General features: G+C 35.3%; 2 protein-coding genes, 3 long non-coding RNA genes and 1 pseudogene across 6 annotated transcripts; 3 read left to right on the top strand and 3 right to left on the bottom strand.

Annotated features, from left to right (window-relative positions):
• Positions 1-224: 224 nt before the first annotated feature.
• LOC147479782 (uncharacterized) lies at positions 225-1348 on the bottom strand. Its single transcript, XR_015204579.1, has 3 exons — positions 1232-1348; positions 674-770; positions 225-437 (listed from the first exon to the last, which is right to left on the bottom strand). It is a non-coding gene; the product is annotated as an uncharacterized LOC147479782 (long non-coding RNA).
• Positions 1349-2780: 1432 nt separating this feature from the next.
• Positions 2781-5580, bottom strand: LOC147479781 (anaphase-promoting complex subunit 5-like). Its single transcript, XM_086578494.1, has 6 exons — positions 5489-5580; positions 4387-4516; positions 4263-4295; positions 3354-3602; positions 3140-3217; positions 2781-3037 (listed from the first exon to the last, which is right to left on the bottom strand). The coding sequence occupies exons 1-6, from the start codon at positions 5578-5580 to the stop codon at positions 3026-3028; spliced, it is 594 nt and encodes a 197-aa protein (XP_086434620.1). The 3' UTR covers positions 2781-3025.
• A 624-nt stretch (positions 5581-6204) lies between these two features.
• Positions 6205-8043, bottom strand: LOC147479780 (anaphase-promoting complex subunit 5-like). Its single transcript, XM_086578493.1, has 5 exons — positions 7879-8043; positions 7614-7773; positions 7416-7534; positions 7091-7331; positions 6205-6296 (listed from the first exon to the last, which is right to left on the bottom strand). The coding sequence occupies exons 1-5, from the start codon at positions 8041-8043 to the stop codon at positions 6211-6213; spliced, it is 771 nt and encodes a 256-aa protein (XP_086434619.1). The 3' UTR covers positions 6205-6210.
• Positions 8044-9011: 968 nt separating this feature from the next.
• LOC147479779 (uncharacterized) lies at positions 9012-10567 on the top strand (annotated as a pseudogene). The gene is made up of 2 exons (XR_015206401.1): positions 9012-9374; positions 10486-10567. The product of XR_015206401.1 is annotated as an uncharacterized LOC147479779 (transcript).
• A 3439-nt stretch (positions 10568-14006) lies between these two features.
• Positions 14007-15569, top strand: LOC147479778 (uncharacterized). The gene is made up of 2 exons (XR_015206402.1): positions 14007-14329; positions 15265-15569. It is a non-coding gene; the product is annotated as an uncharacterized LOC147479778 (long non-coding RNA).
• Positions 15570-17624: 2055 nt separating this feature from the next.
• On the top strand, positions 17625-22299 carry LOC147479777 (uncharacterized). Its single transcript, XR_015204884.1, has 5 exons — positions 17625-18285; positions 19021-19072; positions 20606-20739; positions 21901-21983; positions 22094-22299. It is a non-coding gene; the product is annotated as an uncharacterized LOC147479777 (long non-coding RNA).
• The last annotated feature ends 2803 nt before the right edge of the window (positions 22300-25102 follow it).

Here is a 25102-nt window from a genome sequence, read left to right as displayed (position 1 = left end):
TTGACAATGACCAGGTGGCAAAACTTGGAACTTGCAGAACAGGTGAAACTATTTTTGGCACCTCAGACCTATGTTTCGTGACCGAAGATGAGTTTGTCTATTGTCGATAAGTAATAACTTTACTCGTTTACTTCACAAGATAATGATCCGAGAAGAAGAAGATACTAACGACTTGAAAAGCTTGAATCGACAAGTAGCATTTTCATGACAGCAACATTGGCTTGTGCACGCAGCTCCAAACCTCCATGGCCAAAAATCATTGGAAGCGCCTTATGTACAAGATTTAATGCCCGCTTTGCATGGTTTGAGCCAAGTGAGAGCCACAATTCTCCGAGCATCAAGGTTGTTGATGCTTCCAGAAGATCCAAGTTTAGGGATTGGCAGAATGAAAGGCTTGCTAATGCATAGGATATTCCTAAGACAGCATTCCCTGCTTTCTGATAAATGAAAATTAAGAATCAGTGTAAGTTTTACCCTTCATTATATTGCAATCATAAGTGAGTGTGTTTATGTCGACAGTGGATACATGGACAACTTTAGTTGTATTTCTATGCATAGCTCTTGCACCATGAAGAAATCAGTTGCCAACTTCTACAGTTCTACTGAGGACGATGTCCCAATTATATTTCAGAATACCACCTTACAATTGATTATACTGCTAAATCAAGCATACCTTGTGGATCTCAGCAAGCAAAAGTAGAGATATGGCATGCTCAACCTGCAAATTAAATTTGTAACACATGCAAAAAAGAGAATGTGCAACAGACTGCCTGCAAAAAAAACATTGGCCATTAGATTGGAGAGAAAATATAAGCAAAGAACAAGATTTGTCTACCCATCTAATACCCTTGTTAAGAAATTTAGTATAGTCACACATCGGACATTGAAAGTGTTGCATAAAAGTATATAAGTTCTTGGCCTTCTCTACTTATCACCAATTGGTTCCGAGTTGGGTACCCCAATAGTTAACATGGTATTAGAGCAGGACATTGTGATTGGCCCAAAAGGCTCGTTTACTCCACATTACCCAAGTATGTTTGTCCACGTGTTAGGCTCAAGTAACCACACGTTAGAGGGCGTGCTGAGACGTTTAGTATAGTCCCACATGGGACATTGAAAACCTTGCATAAAAGTATATAAGTTCCTCACTAATCATCATTTGGTTTTGAGTTCAATGCCCCAACCATATTTTTCCATATCAAGAAATTTTAACTGAAGGAAAATGATAAACCTGGCTGAACTGGTTGGCTGCAAGTAACGTACGAGAATGGCGAAGGCATGCTTCTGTTTTCACACCCATGTCAACACCACTTATAGACGATGCCAACACTCCAAACTCATCACATACACGTTAGGCCAGCTTCAATTGTCCTCTGGATGAAATTCATGTCATATTAAAAAATATATAAACTGATTACAAATCCTTCTAATATCTTTCATACCATGAAGAGGAAAGAGAAAAGCTTACTGATGCAAAGCGGTCATGAAGCAACTGCAGCTTTAGCATTTGAATCCCTGACTTTGTTACGGATAAGAATTTATCTTCTGCTACTTTCAGGGCAGAAAAGGCTTCTGTAGGGACAATGTTTCAAATAATGTCACTCAAGTAACTAAACTAACCTAAGGTACTTTTGTAGAGAATATGGACCACAAGAATATGCTATCATGCACAAACACCACGCTTGGGGGAAATTTCTATCTCAGCTAGTCAAGAAAAGGTAAGAGGAGCTTCCACAAACAAAGTACAAGATTGGTGAGGTAGCAATAACTACAAAAACTTATCCCAGAAATCGTACATCGTGCTTGGAAGTTTTCACTTTTTGTCAACACTTAATATAGATTTTGGTATAAAGCTGATATAAACCAGTTCAAAACTGAGTCAAGACTTTGAATTAATTCAAAACTTTTGCAACTAATCAAAATTTTTGTGCTGTTTGTTGTGAGCGTGATGACTGGTAATACATCACAAGACTACTTCGTACATATCAGGGGAGACTTAGTAAGGGAAAAGAAGACCAAGTAGACGGACAACTCCTAACATCATGAACAGGCTCTTAACATATATATATTTCTACATTATTGATTCAAAAAGACCAACCTTTGTGTCCTTTGAAAATTGATAGATGTCGGATAAGTTTGATATATGCAAATTCCCGTCGGCAGAACTGATAAAGATAAACACAGACGCTTTTAACTTAATGTCGAAAGTAGATATAAGTAAATACAAATACAAATGCATACTGCTTCCTACTAAACTTACGTGAGATTAAGAGCTTTTAGTTTACTTTGAAGCATCAGCAAAACACGCCGAATGGATTAATGCATTTAATCGGCGAGGGTAGAACTGGAAAAAATAAGAACACAAAGGATCAATAAATTACCAGTGGGATACACTTTATTGGCATCTACAAGCACTTCAATCAATTGTAACGGATATGCATTACACCACCAGTATGTCCAGCTGAGAGAGACCAAACCATCAAACCAGTTATATATATATATATACAAACCGAAGTATGAATAAGTCCAGAGTATTGATTATCAAAAACAGCAAGAAGGCATTTAATGGAATTGATTATCAAAAACCATGCAGATGCTTACTTTGACCCACTCTTTTGGAATTGTAATTTGATCACTCACTAATGGAATTTCTTTTGTACTTATTAACAGAAGATAAATTAACTGGGGTGGTGAATGCTTGAAAGTGGAAACTAAAAAGAAAAGAGGTGGATATTTAGCTTCACAAACATGAGAAGCACCAAACTGGCACCCACCTTCCATAATGCTCCCAGGCAGTAGCTCACAGTGAATAAGATGAACCTGATAACTGCAATAAGGACCCAGGGATGGGACTTGGTTGTCCACCAAAATGGAAAGATTCACAACCACTTCCAAGTTCATTCCCTTGCAACAAAACTGAAGAGGAGTTGGGCTTTCGTAAGTTCTTTAGCCATGCAGAACTAAAAGCACCATTGACTGTCACCGCTGCACCATCTACTCCAACCTCACCAAGCAAATAAGAACTTCATCTCAGCTCCTGCATCGATCCCATCACTGTGAAGTTCATTTGCATACTCTCAAGAAAAAAAAAATCAATTATAACACACACATACACACACAGATAAAATACTTCAATTACCTTGATAACATTAGATGGGCATGTTCTCAGCTTGGTGGACGATTTAGGACCAAATGAAAGCAATGATCTCTTTACATGCTACATTAGTCAAAGATATATCAATAAGTAATAATCATCAAAAGTTAGGCAATATGAAGTTTATTTCTGCCAAAGGTATGTCTTAGCAATCCTTTACATAGGGGGCTATAGGCATAGGGATAATGTGCATCATTACCAATAGTTCAAATTTCGCCATTGCAAGACGATTAGATGCCACAAGACGTGTTAGCTTTAAATTCTCTGCCCTCTTAAGAGACCTTGTCAAGAGCTCAAGCAGTTGCTGTTGAATAGCAAGAGAAGAAGCAAAGCTGGTTATAGGCGAATATGATGAGCCAATGATGCCAGTTGCACTTGATATACCAATATCAGACAACAGGTTGCAGATAGCTGTTAGGGCATACGAAAGACAAGTATCATCATTTTTCTGCACGAAGAGAATATTTGTTATTTTGATTTCGCAAAATAAATAAATAAACTTAGAAAAAAATTGGCAAAAGTGTAGGAGAAGGCAAAACGAAAGATCAAGGAAACAATTACGAGAAGTCATTTTTATATAGACAAGGGGGAAGAGAGGAAAAGGAAAAGAGGAAGACATACAACAGACATGATTGAGTAATTGGTCTATATTGTTAAAATAGTTATAAGGTTCACATTTCTTATTTAATCCAAGCAACTTAAGGCTTTAGAAGAAATAATCATTCGAACAAAAATACTGTTAATGCTTAGGGAGATGTACCGCATAATCTGGATATGCAACAATAAACATGTACAACACTAAGTCAATTCATTTTAATTGAAAAATAACAGCTCCTCGGCAAGGACTATAGTACTGATGAAGTTATAAAGATATAGCATCTACTGTATGGTGCATATCTTTATTAAGGTGTTATAAATATTGTATCAAAATTCACATATTGTAGCTGTCCAGTGGCCTACTGGTAAAACCTTGCAAGGTTCAGAAAAAGGCCTCAGGGTAAAATCCCACACTCAGCGAGAAAAAGGGATTTAAGGGTTTATGGAACAGAGTCGTAACTACAAAAAGAAATATAATGAAAATGTACAAATTATTGTCCACTATTAATACCTGCTGTGCAACCTGAACTGCTTCTGTTAAAACCTGATCAATTATCAACCGGAATGAGTGTAGGAAAGGAACAACGTATCAATGAATATTAAATAAAAGAGAAACATAATTCCACCACTTTTACCTCCAAAGCTTGCTTAGGATGCCCAAAATGACTATGCATCATCCCCAAGCACAACAAGGCAGTTTCATACTTTCCAAAACTCATTGAAGGAGAAGAAGATGGAGCAATATCAACTCCTTCCTCACCTGCACTTTAATTATTTATAAAAAGAAAAAAAATTATATCAAAAAAAAAAATGACAGAGGGATTGCAATACATTTGGTTAATCAACATATCTAGAGGAACCTTAGATGGTGACACAGTGTCCAGGTCCCCATTTTTCCATAAAAGATATTACAATGACAATGACACTTTGGTACCTAACCAACAGGACAGTTCTCCATGGGAGAAAAACATAAAAGAACTCCATTCTGGATTTAGTCGAACCAAAAATGCCTCTTGTTGAAATGCTAAATGATGCACATTAAAAAAACCAAAGCCTAGTTTCCAATAAAATCCAAGTCGCATTAGTATGAAACCCAGCATAAAGTTTGTCAACGAGAGGGAGAAGACCTAATCACCCAGTAACTACGAGATCAAGGAAGAAGGTAATAGCTGTATCCTAGTTATGTTAATTATGTTAACCTCCAAGGCCAAACCAAACAAGGTTCACAGCAGACACTGCTATAATTGGAAATTGAAGGTACAAAAATCAAGAAGCTCAGCATTATTCATCTACCTGTAATCAAAATAGATGGTGACACAGTGTCTGGGTCTCCATTTTTCCATAAAAAGATATTACAATGACAACGACACTTTGGTACCTAACCAACAGGACAGTTCTCCATGGGAGAAAAACATAAAAGAACTCCATTCTGGATTTAGTCGAACCAAAAATGCCTCTTGTTGAAATGCTAAATGATGCACATTAAAAAAACCAAAGCCTAGTTTCCAATAAAATCCAAGTCGCATTAGTATGAAACCCAGCGTAAAGTTTGTCAACGAGAGGGAGAAGACCTAATCACCCAGTAACTACAAGATCAAGGAAGAAGGTGATAGCTGTATCCTAGTTATGTTATTTATGTTAACCTCCAAGGCCAAACCAAACAAGGTTCACAGCAGACACTGCTATAATTGGAAATTGAAGGTACAAAAATCAAGAAGCTCGGCATTATTCATCTACCTGTAATCAAAATAAGAATGAAGATTTTCTATTGAGGCAGGATAATCATCGTGATAAAGGCTGTTCAGGTATCGTAAGTAATGAACCTGCATAAGAATGAAAAGATAGAAATGAAACACAAATTAAAAAGATGGAAATGAAAAATGAAGAATCCAGTTCCCAAATCTTACACGAGGCAGTTCTGGAGCCAATCTTTGGAGCTGCTTTAAGATAGCTTCAAAAGCACTTAATGGAAATGAACTGGCATGCCTACAACAAACAAATAAATGAATTTTTAGATCCCCTGTCATACTCTTCTATCAAAAGCTGATTGATAGATGCGTAAAGGCATAATCTTGGTTAATGTGTCAAGAGAAAGATTTGGAGTGACAAAGAGCTAAACTGACATGAGTGAATACGGAGACGGGGAAGGTCCATGAGGATGTTTTTGAAAAGGCTTGATTTGGCGGCACCAAGGACAAAAGGCTGGATTTATGGTTTCCAAACTAAGTATAAGAGCCTCCCAACCATAGTGATATGGACCGAGGTTGAAGTGTTTCCAGAGAGCATCCACGTGAGAATTATATAGCCATGTCGGACGAATTCAAAATTTAGTATTCAGAAACAGTGCTGATCAATCAATTATCTGGCCACTTACTTCTCAATCAGATCAGCCTGTTCTCTTAGGTAGCCTTGCACCTGCCAGTTTATGCGTAAAACATCCCGCCACGGTGATCATCAGCTCAGAATGCATCAGTTAAATGGTGTGCAAACAAACTACCTTGTCTACAATCATCACGGGCCTTAACTCCACACGAAACAGGCATCTCTGAATGTATAGATTCCAATTTAAAAAAGTGTATTATGTTAGAAACACGCAAAGCTCCAAACTGAGAGGTCATTAAGATGAAAACAAAACAGATTCCATACCAGCTAAATGATATTGGGAAATCTCTAATATGGCATACAAGCAGAGTTGCTGAATGCAGATTTTAGACATCCCTACCATGTATATTCTACAGTATGAATCCTAATGATTATCATAATCTATCTGAGTACACTTGCTCCTAAACATTGGGGTACAAAATCATTAATTTATCTTCAGTTAACCAACACCTTTTAGACAATGCAGTTTTCCAATCACCCCAGGGTTGGCCTAAAATTTACAGATAATCATCTTAGCTAAAGCTTCTTTCGTTTTTTACCCATAATTTTAATGACAACTATAATGCCTATGGGTTCCTAACTCATACTCTTGTTGGATATATGCAGCTGTGTTAAATGTGAATGTAGATCCATTGAAATTGTCCTTTTTCGCTTCAGCTCTTCACATCTTAAATATGTAAGATTGCCCATGGTTTCCCGCCAAAATTATAACCCAAAGTTGGGTCTCTATTTCTACACAAATTCAAAGAGTGTGACTCTATGTGTCACAGCAGTTCACTTTCGGTTTTATTTTCACACTCCATCAAGGCTTCAAATCATCATAATACTCAACCAGTAACTTGCATTAGCCAAAAAACAGCAATATTCACTATTCATGTGTTTACAAAGAACAGAAGAAACCTATATACTCTTTAACGTGTGAGAAAGTGAAAAAAAAAAGTTGAATGCAAGAATTACCTTCAACCATTTCAAGAAGTGTCCTAGGTACATGGATATGAAACATAGAACTTTCTCTACCTCTAGTCCGACCTTCACTTTCTTCAATAATCTCCTCAAAACCATAATGTGCAAGATCCATGTCTTCACAATCAACCAACTCTTCCAAGTCGTTATTAGAATCGTCCTCATCACGTGAATCATGAGAAGAGGAAGCCTCTTTAGTATATATCCCAATATTAGTCAAAAGGTGACACACACCCTACATTAACAATTCAAACACATATTGAAAATACTACAAATAATAGACAACAAAGCAAAAAAAATTAAACTATATGTATAGTACCTCAAACGATAGCTGATTAAAAGCAAGTAAACAACGTCTTAGAAAAACCCCAAGCTGACTATTCGGATCCAATATAATTTGATCATCCATAACTGTCGAATCAGGTGACCCAAGCATACCTAATTAAACAACGCAATTTTCCAGTTAAGATTATATTCCAACAAACAAATAAAAATAAAATGGTACTCAAAAACTCACCTCTTAAGGTACTAAAAAAGTTAAACAAGTCATCAGGCGACTTAAACGAAGAAAGATGATGCATCAAATGTTCAGTTAACCACTGATTAAGTACACCACCAATTTCATCCAATTCATTTAATAGCTCATCCAATTTTTGCTCCAAAAAATTGTCACATGCCTAATTTTAATAAAAAAAACACACACACACACACACCATAAACAATTAATTACATTAATTATAATTAAAAAAATAAATAAGGAGACTGGGTTGTGTTATTATTACCTTAGTTAAAGTGAGTAGAAATAATCCAAGGCGATTATGTTGAGAAACAGTTGAAAATGGGAATGGGACTAAAACTTGTTCGGGTGGTGCGTAGAGTTGAAGTAAGATGCATACTGAAACTTTGTGTGGTGTTATACGAAAACCCACATTTGATTTTCCCGCCATTTTGTGACTTTAACTGAATTGGAGTGAGAAAATTTGAGGAAAGGTTTTGTTATGGAGAAGAAATGAGGAAGGGTTTGATTTGATTTTTTGGCGGGGAGTTGTGTAAATATATGGTGGGCTTTCTTTTGGGATTTTTTAAATTTAGGGTGTGTTTGGATGCTTCACTCGTTTTCATACAGTTTACTAAAAATGGAATTCGAGCTAAACGAGCCGAGCTTTACCATGCTCAAACTTGACTCGTCAATTACACGAGCTTTAAATTGAGCTCAAGCTCGGCTCATATGATTAAACGAGCGAGCTCTCGAGCCGAGCCTGAGTGGCTCAGTTTACACTACAAATATATTATTTGAGTTAAACGAGTCGAGCTTTATCAAGCTCATTTGTTACACGAGCTTTAATTTGAGCTGAAGTTCGGATCATATAGTTAAACGAGCGAGCTCGAGCTGCTCGGCTGGAATTCCACCCTTACAGTTCAGGGCTTTTAGTTGGTATATAGAATATGGATTTCTTGAAGCTTCCATATTTGCAATCCAAACATATCCTAAGCCACCCATCTTGATGCACACATGTCCAACAACAAAAACCCGTTATTAATCCAATGTTTGAATTGTTGGTGGACCACCCACTTTTGGCCTGTGTAGGAGGTCTAGAATCTAATAGAATTGTATTATAAACATATTCCAACTCCTATTATAAAGTTTTTTAGAAACCCTTGTTAATCTAATAGAACCGTAGACTATGTGACTACCAAACACATAAATTTAAATACAATTTGAATTCCAATGGTTTTTGAAAGTTTGCCAAACACATATCTTATAAGTTGGAATCAAATTTTATTCTAATGGATTCCAACTCTATTTTATTCTTAATCAGTTTCTACTCTCTGTTGCCAAACGTACTCTCAGTATCATCATCATCACCTGGTTTTACTTAATGTACTAGTTGGTTGGGCAGTGCCAATAGACAATAACATGGGTTCGTAAGCTCGTTGTCACTTTGGTGTACATATTATTTCACATGGTTCAATTCGGCCTTCTTATTTGGGCTTTTTCCAAACCTACCATGGGCTTTGTTAGGCTTTTAGTCCACGTTAAAAACAACCGTCGTATATCTGAGTTTCCAGGGTTTTAAGCGCGAAATCAGGGTTCATCTACAGAGAGAGAGAGAGAGAAGCAAAAAATGGCTTTGACCAATTTCATAATCACAGTAGCTGGTGTAGGTGCAGTGGTTCTTCTATTAAGGAGTGATGTGAAACAATCCGTTGGTATTTTCCGACGCAATGTTAAACATATTCGGACTTGGCTCGAAGAAGAATCTTCTTCTGCTTCCAAGTAAGTAATTTTATTTTTAAATTATTGTAATTAGAATCAAATCATAGCTTATACAATAATTGTGAGTGGAAGGACTTTTTGCTGCCCCTGATAATCACTCATGGTTTATTTGAACATGGATATATATTTTCATGTTTTAGACAAATCTTAATTTCATATGTATGAAAGATATATTCCAAGGGCTGGGACACTGGCTAATTTTTTTGTCTTTAAATGGAAAATATCCTTACATTGTCTACAATCCTAAACTTCTTATTAACATTTTTTTAATCCATTATTCTATTCTGATAAATTTTAGGATTTGCTATCTTGTCTACAATCCTTTTACTGAACAATGTGGCTACCATGTCGGAGTACCACAGCAAACCCGGCGTCACAACTTAATTTGTTTTGTATTGCACAGTTGCTACAGTAAATGTAATAGTTGTCGATCAAGTTGACTTCAGTCAGTGGTAGCGAACCTAAGTTACCTAACCTAAGTTGTCAAATAAAAACGAGGCAAGTGAAACTTAGGGATTTCAACTATTGGCAATTGGTGAAAGCATATATATACATAATCGACAATGTAAGGATTAAAAGTATGGTTGAAATGATGTGTTTTCTGTTGAATGCTTTAGTTCTCTTACCAACTTTTTTTTTGAATGCCATGATACCCTTTTTTTTTTGCTAACTCCTATTTTAGGCCAAAGTTCCTCACTAAGTCACTAGCAGATTATCCTAGCTTTAGATACTTGTGTGTTTGGAATTCCATGGGCTGGAAGGCTGGCTTCTTCTTGATCTTTATTGAAATTCTTTACATGCTTATGGTGGGAAATAATGATGTGTAGTGTTGAATCCTTTAATTCTCTTGCTATATGATGACTGACAATTTGTCATCTGTTAGGGTTTGCTTGGTATAAAGCCAAAAATAGAGCAAATATTGATCAATTATGTCTGACTTTGAAGTCATAGAATGGACTGAATTTTATTTAACTTTTGTATCTCGATTGTCGTCATATATTAGATTGGATTTGATTATATCTAGCTCTATGCAGGCACAGTCTTAGATGAACTCTGTTATTACTTGTCTTCTTAATCTAAACAACTCGTGCATGTCTTTGTGGATTTACAGGGCAGCTGAGAATATTAAACCCAAGGAGTTGGATTCAAAATACCCAAGGATATTCCAAAGGAGGACAAGCACTGAGGTTTTTCTGGGGATCTATGGGCTGACTAGTATAACGGTAAATAGAAAGTGCAACTTCAGTTTATGTTGTTTTTCCTCATATTTTTGTCTCTGCTAACCTGGGTATTTTTTGTTTTTTTTTTTTTTTCTTGGTGAAGTCTCCTTAAAATGAGATTCCTATGAGAGATTACTTTATTGATATTGTAGGTACTCTTGGTATTTCATTGCAATGGGTTATGTGTGATACTTAACTAGTTGTAATTGTAATGACGCTAACGAATAACTAAAACCGTATATATAATTTTTTTTTTTTCCTTCAACTGTTTCTTTTGTTTGGCTGATATGCTTGATTTTATTTCTACATCCATAGTAACATAGCAATGAATTCTAGTGCATCTAAACATCGATAGAGAAGTAATACAAGAGAAACAATAACCCTCTTCATTTTTTATTGAAAAGACTTCACAAATGCTTACAGTGGAGAAAGGAAGCAGACAACTTACTTTTTTATTGTTTGCTTCAGGACTGAAAATAGAAAGTCAAACATGCCCAACGTGGCTATCATCCATAATTTTACATCCATTCTTAGAGAAGTTTATCCAAATCATATTTATTTGCCATAAATCATTATTATTTTAGCCTTAATTAGCAAAGTCACGAGGTGATGACTTTTAGCCTTGTACTTGGATAGTGATGTTTCTTAAGCCCACTTGGCCATAAGTGACATGCCACCAGAACCTAATAGAACAGCAATGTAGGACTTCATTTGCAGCTTTATGCTGCCTTGCAACTTTGGCCCTATGAAATCAGCTGCTAAAAGGTCTACCAATGGCATATAGATCAATAATCCTGCTGATGAAGCATTTAATAACCCTAACGTGGAGATGTATGTATGTTAGTTACATTGTATAAGTCGTGTATTAAGATTTCTGGGATGTTTGTATATTTATAGTTTTTTTTTTATTCGAGGATTGGTTACTTGACTTAACTGGCATTGGTCGAGATGGTTAAGTAGCTGGTCCTACGAATCAGTATATTTTTTAGTAGTTGAATGTACGACTAAGGTATGGGGTTTTATATTTGGTTTGAATGTATTTTTATTAAATTTTTAAGGTTATGACAGATTTTATATTTATGAAATACCAAAAATACAGAGGAGATTCTGTCGAAATTTTCCATAAAAATCACGTATCTTCTATATGTAATTCTATATGTAATTGCATGAGGTTTGGGGCGTTACATGCATGGACTTCTGACGAGAAGATACAGATTAGCAAGAAGAATGTGAACATGAATTTCAAAACTGAGGTGGCCATTTGAGATTCCAAGATCGAAAATGTGGAGATGATAGTTGTTTTGTGTTGCTTCTTAGAATCCAGACTCTTTAAATACAGACTACAAAAGAATTTCAAAGTCTAAACTAACATTATCAATTCGGAGATGTAACAATTCTGTACTCTCGTAGTGATAAACTTACTTAGCAAATTTGCATCTGTATTCTGTACCACATCCTTGCGACACTAGAAAGTTTAATTTTAATCCGACATAATGTTAAGAGAGCTCGTTTTCATTTCACAATTTGAATAAGCACTAGACTAGGATTTTTTGGAACACGCGACATCAGCTAATAAAAAGTTTAAGTGTAACTATAATAATATTCCTACTGAATTTTAATGCCATTTTAGATGTTTTGAACCGTCGTGATCAGCTTTGTTGTATTGGTTTAACAATTCTGTGAACAATCAAAATGTAGAATTGTGGATTACTAGGTCCGATGGTGTTTATGTACCAAGAGAGTTGCAATAGTAGCTCAAGACCAGGAGTACATGATCTGCACCAGTAAAACGAAACGGAATGAAGGCTGTTGACTTTTTTATCAAAAAAAAAAGGTCGTTGACATCCTCTCATTTGTATTGGAGTATTGGACAACTTAAGTTCCGAACGGGTATTGTACGTTTAGTACTCAACCGTACATGGCACATGGCATGTCATGGTAGATGACATTTTTATCAAAAAACAAAGGTCGTTGAAAAAAGGCTGTTGACATGTTTATAAAAAATATAAAGGTCGTTGGCATCCTCTCATTTGTATTGTATAACTTGAGTTCCGCACAGGTATTGTATGTTTAGTACTCAACCGTACATGACACATGGCAGTCATAGTGCTAATCGGCTCACACTGGAATAAATTTCTGGCTCCGCCACTGGTTTACGGGTACCACTTCTGCATATGACAACTTAAGTTACATATTTCTAGCACTAACATATTAGTTAACAAATATGAAGATGGCCGGAGATAGTTCAGGTCAGTTCATCTCATCAATTTTGTTTTGAGAACTAGCTTGTGATTTCCTAGCAACCGAAATTGGTTGCAATTATAGACATCTCAAGGAAGACTGCAGTTCATAAGTCTTTGCTCGAGACTATATCTCTTTCTTTCTGATGAATAAGAAGATCAAGTCCATGACACTCTCATCAAGTAGGAAATTTGCAGGTACATCGTCTTGAATTTGGAATTGTGATCTGTTCTTTGCATCCTCCGGGATTCCTTTTTTTGAGCAGTTGAGAAAGAGGGTTGTGTATATGGACCTAACTATGGCAGGCCAATACGTGGAAATAATTAGCTAAGGTCAGTTTATCTCATAGAGAGAGAGAGAAAGAGAGAGAGATCATCCCGGGAAAAGCAGCAAAGCGCAAAGGGTAAATGCATTCAAAGTAGCACCGTTCACATTCCACTTTTTTTGTTTATTTCAGTGGAGGGTGGCTGATATCTGGAACTCCTGTTGGTTTGCATGATCCTCGGTTTGTGGCAATGAAAGTTAACGTTGTTTCTTGGGAGGCCCAATATGATGAGCATACCGGTACTAATGCCGTGGATCGCTTTTGCCGCTTTGCGCTCTTACTGTAAGCCTTGTGATTAATTGCACAACCATTAAAAAGGACTCTTTTTTTTTTTTTTTTTGGTGTGGGGGGTAAAAATGATGTGCTCGAATAAGCGATTAAAAGATAAATGCATCCTAGCATTTACCACCTAATAGGGCATACCATTTTAGATGTTTCATCTTATATGGTGATTGGTGTTTTATGAAATCATTTAAGCTTATGTTATTTCTATCACTAACAATATTTATTTGGTTAAGTGAAAACTTATTAATGTAATCATAGAGATGCAATTTGGTTAGTAGGTACCTGTTGATACAATTTGGACATTTCTATTTTGACACCTAATTTTTATTGTAATCTTACCGGGATTTGGTTATATGTAAGGACTTAGGTTGCTATTCCTCATCATTTGAAGTCTCCTCTATCAAGGACAAATGAGGTACTTTTTGCTACTAAAAAATGTACGTGAGTCCGATCACACTTTTATTAAAATGATAGTCATATATTTTACAGTTTTACCATCCGTGATTAATTGCTTGATTAAGGCGAAATCCACGAGAGGAGAGGATGTAAAATCTTTGGACCATGATAAAAAGACAAGAGTGCTTATCGTTGAGGAAGGGTCAATTCATGGTCATTTCAAACAACCTAAGAGTGGTTATGTATAATTTTGGTTCATTTTAGCAATTATTCATGTTCATCATACATATTTAAAAAACCTCCAATTTTCAAGAAAATGTTAACTTATCTAACTGTGTTTGCTTTTTGGGCGATGTTCCATGGTGGTACCTTGCTTACAATAGGATGATTGGACCTTCTCGAAATAAAGAATTTAGCATGGTTGATGCAGTCCTGAGATTGCTATAAAGTTAGCAGCCAAACAAACTTTGGAATTCCCTGTTACTGAGGCAAGTACTTCCTGTAGCCCATTCTTTATGCATCTCCTTGTTCTTTTCATTTGTGACTTATTATGTTGATCTCTTAGACCTCTCACTGCCATCTTAATTTGAGTCATATAATATCAGTGGGCTATGTATCTTATCATTTTAAGTAATCTTTTTAGATCTAAAATGTGGAGATTTAGTTGAAATTATATTGTGTTTAATAGTAGAGAACTATATACCTGTTTGGTTGAGGACTTGATCGAGGGTTTAAATTTAAATTGATTGAAATCTGATATAAATGGTTGGAGGGTTTAAATTTATCTTCAAAATTGCAGATTTCTTGGTTATTTATAAAGGGTGCGGATGACGATAAAGGGATTTGATTGCTACTTGGCCAATGTTCAATATAAACTAAAGGATAGTGAAAAAACTATTCGAGAAGGATTTGTAAAAATTGGCGGAATTGGTAAGCCAAGTATGTTTCTTCCAATTCTTAAAAAGTATGACTTGAAGAGAAATGTCATAAATTACCAAATACATGTGGTCAAGACGATGGGATTTGGTCTCTAGGGGCCAAAATGCTAAGATGTCTCTACCTAGAACCAGATCAATTTGTTGATTGGTAATAATAGATAAGTAACAATCAACAAAAGGGTCCTAAGGAATCTATATTGATAACTAAGGCATCCCAGCTAGGCTCATACCTCTTAGCCCACTATGTGTCATGTTCCTTAGCATCAACATATTGAAGCTCCACTTAAAGACACTGCCTTGGGATTCCAATCCTCGAAACAGAGCACTTGCAGAAGCCCAATCAAGGAGAAATGTCTTGAGATCTTGGCTGCTATTTCTGAGCATGCACTGTTTCTTTGAACTTTCTTTTCTTTCAGAGTTTATTTTATATTTTTTGCCTTTTGTCTCATGATAAATGTGTAAGTGAACCTTCATATATTGGGCAGAGACAACGAAAGAGTTCATTGCAAAGTTGGATCTTAAAACTGGCCAGAAAGTTCTTGGTGGTGGTTGCGGCATTGGTGGAGGAGACTTTTACATGCCTGACAACTTTGGTGTTATGGTTTCTTTCAATCTTGAACGTGCCATTGGATACAAATGCTTTGTTGAATTTAATGTTACTAAATGTATGCAAATGCTTCGTTGAAGTTGATGTTGCTGACTGTATGAAAAAGACATACCCACATACAAATGGGTTAATATTTGTACAAAAGTTTTTGTCTTAATCTTTTGTAGAAGCAGCCCATACAAAGCACTTTATACTTTATATGTTTTGTTTAATTTACTTTCTTCTTGGAGGAGGTTACTTACAAGAATGTTCACATAGAAGTAAACAAAGCAGCAGATCATCTAGGAAGGTTGGGTGTTCACAACGATGATGGATTCGTAGTATATGGCCCATATCTTGGTTGTAGTTTACTGCCTACAGAGTAAATTGATGTAAGACTGTAATTAAGAGGAAGAATATATGACATTTCACAGAGTATCATTTATGGGTTTGCCCAAGGTTGCAATAAGTTGCATTCAATTGCGTTAGATTGTAATCAAGTTCGCATTGATTTCATCACTCTTGGCTAATCTATATTCTAAATTATTGCACATGTAAATTTGATTACAAATTAAATTAACATCAATCAACTTCATAGTAGATCATTTTAATTACATTTCATGGTTCCATGATTTAGTCGAAGTGTTAATCAACTTCATAGTAGATCATTTTAATTACATTTCATGGTTCCATGATTTAGTCGAAGTAGTCAAGTAGCTTGAAGTTTTTGGCAATGTAAACCATATGTAGGCATGCAACGTTGGTTTTAAGGAAATTGGTCATAAAGAAAGTGATTGCCAAGATGGTGGTATTGCCTATGGTTGTTGATGTGTTATTTGATTTTAAAACTTTGGAAGAGTTCTACCGGAAAGTGATGACATGCTCTTGCTCCCGCAATCCAAGGCAACATGCCTCCCTATTCTTAGCTAAACCCTGAATATATGCCAACAACGTACCATTAATATAGGTTTATTTACTCATGCATGTAATCCATTATTCTCTTTGTTGGTGTTTCTTTGCATGCCAAGTGAGGACGAGATATTTTATTCTTTAATCGGAAATTTTTCATCTATACAAGTATTGTGTGTGTATAGTATTTTGATTGCAATCTCTGAAAAAAAATTAGCAAAACATAAACCATTCAAACAAAGTATGTAGTGAATTATTAGCTATCAATATACATATATTATTTATTCAAGTGGACTTTAAGCTTTTGAGTCATTAGCTATCTATGTAGTAAGTCCGCCATAGGCGAGCCAAATGGCTAGTTTTATGTAAACACGGGCTTCAAAGTTTGTCTTCATTCGCCACTTTGTTGCATTTTGTGGAAGAGTGGGACTCAAAACTCAACCATTGTTCTTTTGATATTTACGATATTGCCATAGGTTTGGTTATTTTAGTTATTTCGAAAGTTAAAAAAACCGGAATTCCAATAAGAGTTTCAATATATTCGGAGTAACATTCAAATCTACGGCTTTTTGTTCTATTTTATTATTCGATACCCTCACGAATTTTGCAAGAACTAAAAATTCTAAATTCTAAGGGAATTCGAAATTTCATTTGAAATCACTTAACTATGTTTGAACATTCCGTATTCTTTTCCATTCCTCACTCTTTTCATTCTTTTTATTTTATCCTCTTCTCTCTTTAACAAATTAATTTCATATTGATTAAAAGAAATTCCGATATTTCTATTAATTATTTCCTACTTTTCCCCATTGAAAAGAATAAGAGGGTTCTTTGTTTTTGGATAGACGAGAAATAAAAGTGAAAAAAAATCATAAAATCATAAATCTTAACAATAATTTTGTTGTTCTGATACAACTAAAATTCTAAATTCTCAACATTCTAGACACGGTGCTACTAGGAATGTAAAATGGGTCGGGGGTTTGCCTTCCCCATCCCCATCCCCATCCCCGATTTCATTTTCGTTTTCCATACCCACCCCATCTCCACTTGAGAAGCAGTCGGGGATTCCCCATACCCGCCCCACTCCCCATTAACCAACTTAACCAAAACAAAATCCTAAATAAGCTTTTTTTTTTCTTATAATTAAATACACTTTATGAATTTGGCATTAGCATAGTGGAAAGATGATCATGGTTTCAAAAATGAGGTATTGAGTTTGATTTTTACTCTTGCAATAGTTTTACAAATATACATAATATATGGAAATTACATACACTATCTCTATTAGTATAGTATACCATAATTAACATGGACCTTTAAATTAGACCAACCTTTTTTCTACCATGAAATGCCCTTAATAAAAAATTTAAATCAATTATTCAATGTCTTTAAAAAGGACTACTTAGTCATTTTAAAATTTGCTACCATCTATACCCTTAAGATTATATAGTAACTTAAGGATGTATGTGTAAATTCAGGTTAGAAATCAACTATACGCCCCCTATTCAATTGTTCGCACCTTATCCTTCATTAATTGCCAATTTTACTCATTAATGGCATTTAATTACCAATAATTGAGTTATTTAATAAGACGTTAAGAAAAGCAAAAGTCTACTGAGAGAATAGGAAGCTATTCTTTTCCCTTCTCTCCCATCTGTTTTGCTTCTCATATTTTTTTTTCTCATTACATTTGGGTTTATCCCAGATTCCCAGTAATACGAAAGGAAAAAGAGTAACAAAAAAGTTGAGTGTAAGACCATTAGAGAATAGCTTGGAGAAGAAAGTGAAGGCCCCTCTCTTTATCTCCTATCTACCTAAACCCTATACTTACAATTCCATTCCCGATCCGTTGAGGTCTCTAATTTTCAATGGAAGCATAATAGGACCTCTTATAGCAAGTGCGACTGAGCAGGAAAGCATTCTTGCACTTCGAGATCAAGTTTTCAGAATATGGGGGCTTCTTCAATCGTCAGAAGATTTTGATCCATCCATGTTGCAGCCTATAATACAGGTAACTTTTATTACTGTGGTTTCCCTGTCACTTACCATAACTCATCATGATAGGCTCCTTACTGCAAGCATTTAAGGGATGACTGAAAAGCCTGCTACACCATCGATTTGAGCATAATTATTTTTTTGTGCCATTACTTACGCGTGCATTTTGTTTAAAAAAAAAGACGGATTGCAGAAATGTTAATGGTGGGGCTTCTGGTATTAAATCTCTTTTGGGTATTGTTTAAATGCATTGTTCTTGATGTTGGTTTGTTTATTTTTAGTGTTTGATTGGAATGTGTTGTTTCATGTAAGAATTCAATTCTTTGAGAACCGGTGCTCAAGTTCTTGAGAACATTCTTTGTGAAGAGGGCTTTGACGCCTTTTACAAGGTTTGCGTTCTACATAATGTTGGTTTTGATTTCTTTCCTACACATAATGAAGATTTTTTAATTTTGAGTAAACTATTTGTGTTTTTTTAGATTTGGGTTGAAAGCAGAAGCTTTTATTAAGTTACGAAACCGAAATGGAATTAGTAGTCGAGAATTTGGCCAATAAATATGTTCATAAAATTAATGAAGCCAATATGACAATGTTGATATAATTATCTTATGCATTTTGTTCCACTTACATTGCATTTTATACGTCTCATGCATTTGTTCCAGTATTGGGGCATTCTTTTTACTCCTTAATATATAAATATATTTTGTATATTCCCTTCTTAAAGAAATTAGTCTTATTCATGGCCTGTCAGCTGGATTGCTAAGGCAAGGTACTTACACCACAGCACGACTTGGATCATTCAGGTGAGTATTAATTGTACATGTGTAATCACTACTGCGATAACACCTTATGTTTGCTGCCACACACCGGGATGTAGTTCTCTCAAAAGTAAATTGTGAATTTCGATTTTATACACGAAAGAAGTAAGGCGCTCCGTAGAAAGTTCTAAACAAGAGTGGTGTAGTCAGTTATCTGATATCTGTCTTAAATAGTTCGCTTCCCTGTTATCAGTCTAGCACTTCTTTTCTAGGAATTGAAGGTACCACCTTTTTGTACCCATGAAGGACCGTTTCTTTCTTTTTTGGCAAATCACATTTACCATAGATAATCTCCAAATTAATTTGGAAGAGCGGCTGGGGGGCCGACTTTTCCATTCTAGGTTCTTCAACATCTGTTATGGCTCTCCTTTTTCACTGGTTTCACTTCTGAACTTTGCTTGTGCAAACCATCCCAAACGAATTTTTAGTTCCCTATTTGCTCCATTTGGGTGCTTTTTAAGAAGCAAACAACCTAGGTAGTACTAGTGGTATATGAGTATGTCTGAAGCTAAGTCTTTTGATGCAACACTTTGTAAGACCATTTTCCCATTTTATAATACATTTTTACACCCTAGAAGACTAGGATTCTTAGGCTATGATATTATGGTGAATACAAAATCTTACAAAGAATGGTATGACGAGGTATTGATAAGATTGACTTCGCAATAACATGCATATAGTGACCAAAACACGCATACTTCTGAATGTGTGTATCCACCACATGTTACATCTTTTTCACTTTCCTGTTTTTCTGATAAGTGGATCTGCTGTACCTTTCACATGAAAGTGAATGAACCACCAACACTAATCGCTTGTAAGGTAAATTTCCAATTATTGGCGGTAATACGTACTTTTAAGGTTTGATTAGATAATATATCTTATGATTTATTTCTGTTGTAATTTGGCATACCAAACTTTACATTTGTACCAATTTTTAATTTGTTAATCAATTTGTTAACAAATATATCTATTCAATTTGTTAATCAAGTTTTTTTTTTTTGTTTTTTATGGAATATAATTAGTGTACAAATCATGGAACGCTTTGATTAATTTTTAATGTATAGCATTAAACTATTTCTAAAAGGAACTAGCATATGCAACAGGTAAACTTTCTGTTAATATGTATGTTCGTGTGTGTGTTCAATAGTTTTTTTTATCTTTATGTGGCAAGGTGTCAATAGCTTAATAGCATAGGCATTCATCATCATCCTAGGAATTTCAGTATCATAAATAATTTCTATCCTAGGAATTCACTTCGTGGTGTCATTAGTTTAATATTTTCATGTCGCTGTCAGCCCTCAGTAAGCATTATTTCCTTAGTCGTGCCTATAAAAGCGTTGCCTAGACAACAATGACCAATCTTTCTTTAGGTTTTTCTTTTGTTCTCCATAGTAAGCATTGCATGAAGTATAGATTTTAAAGTTAGCTACTGATTCCAGGAGAATTATATTTGTTTTTTTAATTATTAGTACTGTTGATATTAATCATAATTGGATGTAGTGGTGTTTAAATTTTCAGAACTACAAATCTCACTTTAATGGCATGATCAATTGTTGCTGAAGTTATTATATAGTTGGAAGCTGTTGTTGCTAATGATATCAATGTTCCAAAGCAAGTTGTTCAAAGGAAGCAGAGGTTGCCTGCTACTGAAGGTGCGAGAGTTTAACCACACCTACTATATTACATATTTCATTGGGTATCCCTCTTTGGCTAAACTGTTTAACTCCATTATTAATAATTGTAATTGATAAACTTTATTATATTGTATTATTATTATGTATGCATACACCTATAATATGTTAGTCAGCGAGATGAGATTTGTTGTAGATGTGAATCTTGAATCCAGTTTGTTCAAGGTGTTTCATGTAGTTCAATATTGCCTCGAGGGTTTTTTTTAGTTGCCCACTATTGTAGTGACGTTGGAATTTAGGGCGGCATTCCCCTCTGAGTCCGTCCAAAGGCTTCGGGTAGTTTTTATGTGAGAGACCACATCTCTTTTTTTGTTGACCATGCCCAATGAAAATGAAGCATTGCTCTGTTTGTTAGTGTTTTTTGTCGTGTGTTAGTTAAATTTTTCCATGTTATGCATACACCTATAATATGATACTCGGCAAGATGAAATTTGTTGTAGACGTGAATCTTGATTGATTGAATCCAGTTTGTTCAAGGTGTTTCATATAGTTTAGTGTTACAAAAAAAAAAAACTATTTGAGAGTTACTGCCGTATGCATCCACTGTTGTACTGACGTTGGGATTTGATTGAACTAATTTGGTTGGCCACTAGAATGGCTTCTTTTTAGTAATCCATTTAGCAAGGAGTGAGACAAAAAAATTCTCAGGAGACTTGCACTTTTTTTTTTTATCTAGAATGGTTGCTCTTACGCATTTACCACTGTTTTCGCGGAGGGGAAGGCCATTCAATTTGCTATGGTTATAGAGTAATCAATATTATTAAAAAAGAAGTTGTTGAAGTATTTTTCAGGTATTTTTTCCTCGTGACTTGAAAGTCGGTGCATAAAATGTGTTCATACTTGAAGTATTTTTCAGGGTTTTTTTTTTTTTTTTCTGAATTTTTTCCACTATAATTTTTATAAAATGAACTGCTATGGGTTGTTTATATTATATCGAGGTCCAGTACAAGCAGTGATTATCTTTATTTGTGCAGTGTATATTGCCAGGTATATTGGTTTACTTGAAATTTTCTTTCAAACACGCCACAGATGAAGTTGGCAGTAGTATTACATCAGAAGCTGCAAGAATATTAATTGAGAATAGTTTTTGTAACTTCATGGCAAATTATGTTTTCCATTCAGGGAATTACGAACACCGTTGGGGCCGCACCGAATTGTTGGTGTTGCACTCACGGGTTATCTCCTTGATTCGACCCATTCATGGAGTGTAAGTTGTCTAATCTGTTAAGAGTAAACTTAGTTGATTATATCCACCTTAACATCGTTAAAGTTTTAAGAGTTAGCTGTTTAATTATTTTGCTTTCCATCTTTGCAGTGTCATTATTTGCTCCATCTATCTTCTTCTACTTGACTGAACCATTATATGGATTGTGTTTGCAAGTTGTAAACCTCAAAGCTTTTCAAAGATTGATTAACTCAATTGCCATAGTTTAGACTCCCATAGATACGCTTTTAGTGGCCTAAGAATTTTGACAATCAAGTGTAGTGAGGCCATTTAGTTTGCATAGTTTGAACTTTGAAACACCCCTTCAGGTTGTAGTTTTTTGTTGTATATCCAATTATACGTTATGTAAATTGTATTGTATTACATATATAATCATGTCACTCACATAGTCGCATTAATATCAAGATCTTTAGATATTTGACATATGACAATAAAATAGCACGTGAATCACAGACGTCTCTCTCAAATCTCCCCTCATTCAGTTATCAAAAAAGAAATCTGCCCTCATTCTCTCTCTTAAAAAAAGATCAAAGCCAAAAAAAAAAAATGGAGATCCCCTCTCTACTCACTGCTAATCCCGGCTGTAAAAAACATGGGATAAGTTGATCCAGCTTTCATTCAAGAATACGAGCATAGACCAAAACTTAATGTTACTGAGGCAGGAGGGATTCCAGTAATAGACCTATCACCACTGAATAACTCAGAGTTGTCCAATGATCAACAACTCATCACTCATTGGTTAGTGAGATAGGGAATGCATGCAAGGATCGGGATTTTTCAAGTGATCAACCACGGTGTACATTCCGATTTTACGTAAACGCATTGAATTAGTAGCAAGGAAGTTTTTGGTTTGTCAACAGAGGAGAAAAGGAAGGTGAGTAGAGATGAGGAGAATCCGTTGGGATATTATGATATCGAAAGCATACTAAGAATGTTAGAGACTGGAAAGAAGTTTTCGATTTTACAGATTTCCAATCCAACAATACTTCCGCTTTACATAACCACGAAGATCATGAGGTGGCTTTTGTTACATGGCCGGCAAACCCGGTTCGCCAAGAAGAAAAGACTATCCACCTCCTCCAGAGTACACGTTCAGTACGGATGAAGATATTTCACCGGAGTCAGTGGTATGTGCTGGAGGCGGTGTCATAATTTCCCCCTCAGGGGCTATTTTGGCCGGACCCAATTACGAAGGGGAGGCTCTCATCTCAGCTGACCTAGGTATGATAATCCTTCTTTAACCAAATTCTGTAATTCCAAGATTCTGACATATAGCTTGGAGGGCACCTTTGTGCTTGAAGATGAAAGCATGTTAGGCTCCCTAGAAGGCTAGAAGTATCTCGAAACATGGATAATTTCTAAAACATGATAGTTTGAATCATGAACTGTATGCAGTCGAGCTAAAAAGAGACTGTGAGTAACTCCATATTAAATATTATGCCATTGTAACTCCATTTTGGATGATTGATTAACAAACCAAATGACTCAACTTTTGGAGGGTATGTCCCATTCTTCCAATTCAATACCTACGGTTGCATATTACCTATTTACCTAAGGTTTAGATATTGGTTTCAATGCATAAAGTTACATAGATGCTTTTGATGCACTAACCTTTTATCTTTGTCGTTTGCAACTTGCCCTTGCTAGGATGAGAGGCTCAAAGTACATGTGATTTGGAGCTATACTTAGAAGTTTATTGCTTACGTATGTCTCAAAATCAAATAGGCATAGAGTTCCATTCAATTCAAATTTTAAACGACTGCCAGTTTAAATGGCTGCCAATGTGTCTGCTCAGGCATAATGTCAATTGTAAGTGTGCTTACGCAAATTATGTTTACACTCTTTCTTAAGTTTTGTTTGACATCGCGTGCATAGCACGTGCATCTTGCTAGTATACTTAATTGGGGCGGGATTGGGTAGGGGACCCTATTCCCCATACCCGCCCCCATCTAGCACTCTCCATACCCACCCCCATTAGGGTCGGGTCTCCATGGATCTCCTTCCCCATGGGTGTTTTTTACATCACTAGGTGCTACTGAGTAGGGACAAGTCTATCTTTTTCCATTTCTCACTCTCTCATTTTTTTTTATCCTCTTCTCATCTCTTTAACCAATTAATCTCTTATTGATTAAAAGAAATTTTGATATCTATTGATTATTTCCCCACTTTTCTCCATTGAAAAAACATAAGAGGGTTATTTGTTTTTGGAGAGACGAGAAATAAAAGTGAAAGAAAATCATAAATTCATAAAAATCTTAACAATATTTGGATGTGCATGTCGAATGTATTGGCACAGAATTTATCTGATTTAGCCAACGTGCTCAAATGACTAGCTAGTTTAGATAAAATCCCTGTATGCTCTAGATTTTCGAATAGAGTCAAGTCAATGACATTAATAGAGATTAAAAATGAGTATGATTTCAAAACTTGCATTCCATAATTAATATATCTTAACAATTATAAAAATTGGGTTGCGAGTTACAGTGATTTTGTCCTGCTTTTTGTTTGGTATCTTTTTTTTCCCAATTTTGCCCTTCGCTTCTACCATGAATTTCAATATTTACCATGTACAAACAATTGAAATATTTATGAGATAGCTGGGAAAAATAGTAACTATATTTTCTTTTAATTGGTTTGTTGTTTAGTGAGTGAGGAGTGGCTCCACCTAAAAATGATGTGGTGGAGGGTATGTGCACAAAGACTAGTGTTTATAAAGTACATAAATTAAATAGGTGAACATACCTTATATACTATGTTGATGTATACCCCAATACTTGTTCTTACTAATCATACATTATGTTGATGTATGAACAGTGATTGTGCATAGCTGAATGAACAATCCATGCTCATACGAACATAAATTGTTCATAGCTCATATTTGAGGTATGAATAATATTGATGTATAAACAATGATTGTTTGTTCATACTCCAAATAAGAATGAACAATCCATGCTCATACGAACATAAATTGTTCATAGCTCATATTTGAGGTATGAATAGTATTGATATATAAACAATGATTGTTCATACCCTAAATATGTATGAACAATGATTGTTTATATTCCAATAAGTGTTCTTACTGATCATACATTATGTTGA

The sequence above is a fragment of the Coptis chinensis genome, chromosome 8, assembly GCF_015680905.1.
Source record: "Coptis chinensis isolate HL-2020 chromosome 8, ASM1568090v1, whole genome shotgun sequence".
In the NCBI taxonomy this organism is placed as follows: Eukaryota; Viridiplantae; Streptophyta; class Magnoliopsida; order Ranunculales; family Ranunculaceae; genus Coptis; species Coptis chinensis.
Note: the sequence above shows the minus strand (reverse complement) of the source record. Positions and strands in the feature narration are given on the sequence as shown.

What these genes read in the sequence shown, in the direction of transcription:
- LOC147479780 (XM_086578493.1), bottom strand. Translation starts at nt 8,043, where the DNA reads ATGGCGGGAAAATCAAATGTGGGTTTTCGTATAACACCACACAAAGTT. An exon ending in TTCTACTCACTTTAACTAAG is followed by an intron (nt 7,774 to 7,878) that starts GTAATAATAACA and finishes TATTAAAATTAG; the next exon opens with GCATGTGACAATTTTTTGGA. An exon ending in TTAATCAGCTATCGTTTGAG is followed by an intron (nt 7,332 to 7,415) that starts GTACTATACATA and finishes TTGTTAATGTAG; the next exon opens with GGTGTGTGTCACCTTTTGAC.
- LOC147479781 (XM_086578494.1), bottom strand. Translation starts at nt 5,580, where the DNA reads ATGCAGGTTCATTACTTACGATACCTGAACAGCCTTTATCACGATGAT. An exon ending in CATTCTTATTTTGATTACAG is followed by an intron (nt 4,517 to 5,488) that starts GTAGATGAATAA and finishes AAATAATTAAAG; the next exon opens with TGCAGGTGAGGAAGGAGTTG. An exon ending in ATCCTAAGCAAGCTTTGGAG is followed by an intron (nt 4,296 to 4,386) that starts GTAAAAGTGGTG and finishes ATAATTGATCAG; the next exon opens with GTTTTAACAGAAGCAGTTCA.